Genomic DNA, 3,021 nt, shown 5'->3' with positions numbered 1-3,021 from the left:
GAATAAAGTGGAGTGCGGTGTGACAGAAGTGTCACACGATCAGGTGGATCTGCACGGTATGTGCGATGCAGAGAGCCAACAGGATTGAAATTGCAGCAGCTTTCAGCGACTTCAAAGTCAAAAACCTTTACAGCGTACATTGATGTTAAAATGTATACAGGTTGGTAGGACAGTCTGAAATATTTTGCATGGTCTTTCGCTGTATGTATTGTTGGTAAATGTGAGATGTTCGAGTCACACACGTCTCGTCTTCATATCAGAAACAAGGAAATGAATTTGGTGATGTACGTGTGACATCAACCCGTTCTCACTCCCGCTTGGTCATTGGCTCTCAGAGTCACATACTGATACAAAATCTGACACATGGGACTGCTGTGATTGGTTGGAGTCGCGGGAAACTCTGGTTATTGGTAAAATTTGCGGAAAAGTTGCGGTGATTGGTCCAAATTGCAAGTCACACCAAATTCATGGTGATTGACTGAATTCATGTGAATTGATGCGATTGGACTGCTCAGTAGCAAAGAATTGCATTTGTTTTATGTTTGAATGACCTTTTTTGTAAATCTCTTATGGAGTTTACATTTGAATTAAAGTAATAGTTTGACAGTTTGGGAAATGTACTTTCTTGCCAAGAGTTAAATGAGAAGATTGATATCACTCACATGGATGTACTGTGAACATGAAGACCGAAAACAGGGGCAAGCTAGCCTGGCTCTGTTTAAAGGTAACAGAATATGCCTACCAACACCTCTACAACTTATTAATTAGCACAGTACATCCTGTTTGTTTAATTTGTACAAAAACCCAAGTGTTAACAAGTCAACCTAAAATGAAAAGTTGTGGTTTTATAGCCAAGAAATAGTGCAGCACACAACCTCATGTAACATAGAAAGCGTTGATCAGTGAGCTTTAGAGGTGCTGATAGGCCAGATTGTCCCTCAGGACTTCTCGCCATGTGGAAGGGAGTGGTCTCGCTGAAAGAGCAAGCTCACACCCTTCCTAAAGCGATGGTCCCTAACACTGTAGATAATTACATTACAGCAACTGTTTCCTGTCAGGATCCAGAAGGCAAAAAAGGAAAAGTTACACCAGGTGTATCCCACCACGTTCCCGAGCACAAACACTGCGATGGGAGAGAAGGATGCTGTGAAGGCGAATGTAAGTATGCCAATTGTCTTGGCAGCTTTGATGTCTGAAAAGGAGGGCCTGTGAGAGCACCCTCCCGCTCCTCCCCCTGCGTCACTCAGACTCCCCTCTGAAAGCAGTTTGCGTTTTCGGGAGTACTGTCGGATGCTAGTGAAAGACACAATGTTTACTGCTAATGTGCCACCGAGCAGTGTGAAGTCAAATGCTGGGAATAACAGCAAAATGTTGGCATCAGGTGGCAGCTGGCTTCCGAACAATAGTGGGGAGTAGTTACACATACGACTGCACTCATTGTACTCCAAAGTGAAGTTGCTGCTGAAGATGAGGGGTGCAAGAGCCAGCAGGAAGCTGGCAGCCCAGGAGAGCAGGATGAGAAGCAGAGTTCGTCTCCGGGTCACCAAGGCGTCCTTGTGGAGTGGCCACAGGATGGCCACGCTTCGCTCCAGTGTCATGAGGAAGATGGTGCTGATGGAGACAAAGGTGCATCCAGCAAACACAGGGCCAATCAGCATGCAGGGCTGCCAAGGACTCACCAGTCCCCCGAAAGAACTGGAGGTGGCTGGGGAAGTAGAACTACCCTGGTACCAAATAGGAGGTGAGCTGGTCACCATCAGAGAAATCTCAGTGTAGACGGAGAAAGGGACCACGAGGACACCGACCATCATGTCTGCTATGGCCAGAGACACTGTCAGAAAGAGACAAGAAGAAGAGAGCTAAGGGGACACAGGGGCTGTTATCTTGGTAATACACTTCCAGCTATTTTAGTTAAAATTTCACTATGAAATGGAAAAGGGCCATGTAAATACATTTTTCCTTTCATTTTTTTCTGTATTAAATCACTTAGTGTTTTGATAAAAACATTTTTATTTGTATTTATTCATCATTTCTAATCAGTGCACCATTTCAATTATAAATGTACTACAATAAATTACTAAGAACTTCTTAGATCTATGTAATTAGAAGGTCTTTGGTGTTGGCAGATTGATATATTCTTCTTTAACAATATTGATTTAGATAGAAATATGAAAGTCCATTTTTCCACACTTGGTTAGTTTGAATAACTTTCTGAAATAACACATTTGCTTTGAGCATTGAGTGGTTAGACATTAAACAAAATGTACCTTTCAGGTATCCCTGTGGTGTTCGGGACTGCCTTGTTTGCACAAAGACAGTGAGGGTGATCACATTTCCAACCACGATGGCAAATGCCAGGCTGACCATGAACACCACTGCCAAAGTACGATTTAGAAATCCACAGCAACACAGGGTGCAGAGAGGGGCCAGTGACTGGCCTGAACCGAGTCCTGCCTGAGCAGCTGCAGTCAGGTTAAACAGACAGTCTGTAGTCGGCAGCAGAACTGCTGTACTTCCAGGAACAGTGACGTTGGGAAGCAGAGCAGTCATGGCCCAGGATAGACCGGTTAACCCCTCGAAATGTGTTGGTTGCAGGGCCCCTCAGGAAACCATGTCCTGGACTGGGACACTATACTGATGAAAATGAAAAATATATGGATGCAGTTAAATTGTCTGTCCAAATAACGATCAAACCTGGTTACGCATAAAGTATGTCATTAATCTGCAAATCAAGCACAGTCAGCCATAGTTTTATGGCTCAACTTTCTCTCACTTAAAAACAAATCAACACTCCCATCAACCATCAGTCTATCTTGTCACACAGCAGTGTTCACACCCATATTATATTATACCCCAGGATATTGCAAGTAAAATGTTTTACCTGAGCACACTTACTGTACAAAAGCAAATGCATTAAGTCTTTTTTTTAAGAAATTGTACCCCTTTTATACATTGTTTTATGGTAATGTTGTGTTAGGTATCAGCCAAGCACATAATCCAATAATGAATGGAGGGTGTGGA

The 3,021-nt window shown here is 43.2% G+C and overlaps 1 protein-coding gene across 1 annotated transcript; it reads right to left on the bottom strand.

Annotated features, from left to right (window-relative positions):
- Window positions 1-938: 938 nt before the first annotated feature.
- LOC114549288 (trace amine-associated receptor 13c) lies at window positions 939-2,550 on the bottom strand. The gene is made up of 2 exons (XM_028569916.1): window positions 2,268-2,550; window positions 939-1,831 (listed from the first exon to the last, which is right to left on the bottom strand). Exons 1-2 carry the CDS (start codon window positions 2,548-2,550, stop codon window positions 939-941), a joined length of 1,176 nt encoding a protein of 391 aa, XP_028425717.1.
- Window positions 2,551-3,021: the final 471 nt, after the last annotated feature.

The sequence above is a fragment of the Perca flavescens genome, chromosome 1 (genome assembly GCF_004354835.1).
Source record: "Perca flavescens isolate YP-PL-M2 chromosome 1, PFLA_1.0, whole genome shotgun sequence".
Classification (NCBI taxonomy): domain Eukaryota; kingdom Metazoa; phylum Chordata; class Actinopteri; order Perciformes; family Percidae; genus Perca; species Perca flavescens.
This window is presented reverse-complemented; position numbering and strand designations above follow the sequence as displayed.

Coding starts and splice junctions, on each gene's coding strand:
- LOC114549288 (XM_028569916.1), bottom strand. CDS start 2,550: ATGACTGCTCTGCTTCCCAACGTCACTGTTCCTGGAAGTACAGCAGTT. Junction 1,832..2,267: donor ACCACAGGGATACCTGAAAG/GTACATTTTGTT, acceptor TCTTTCTGACAG/TGTCTCTGGCCATAGCAGAC.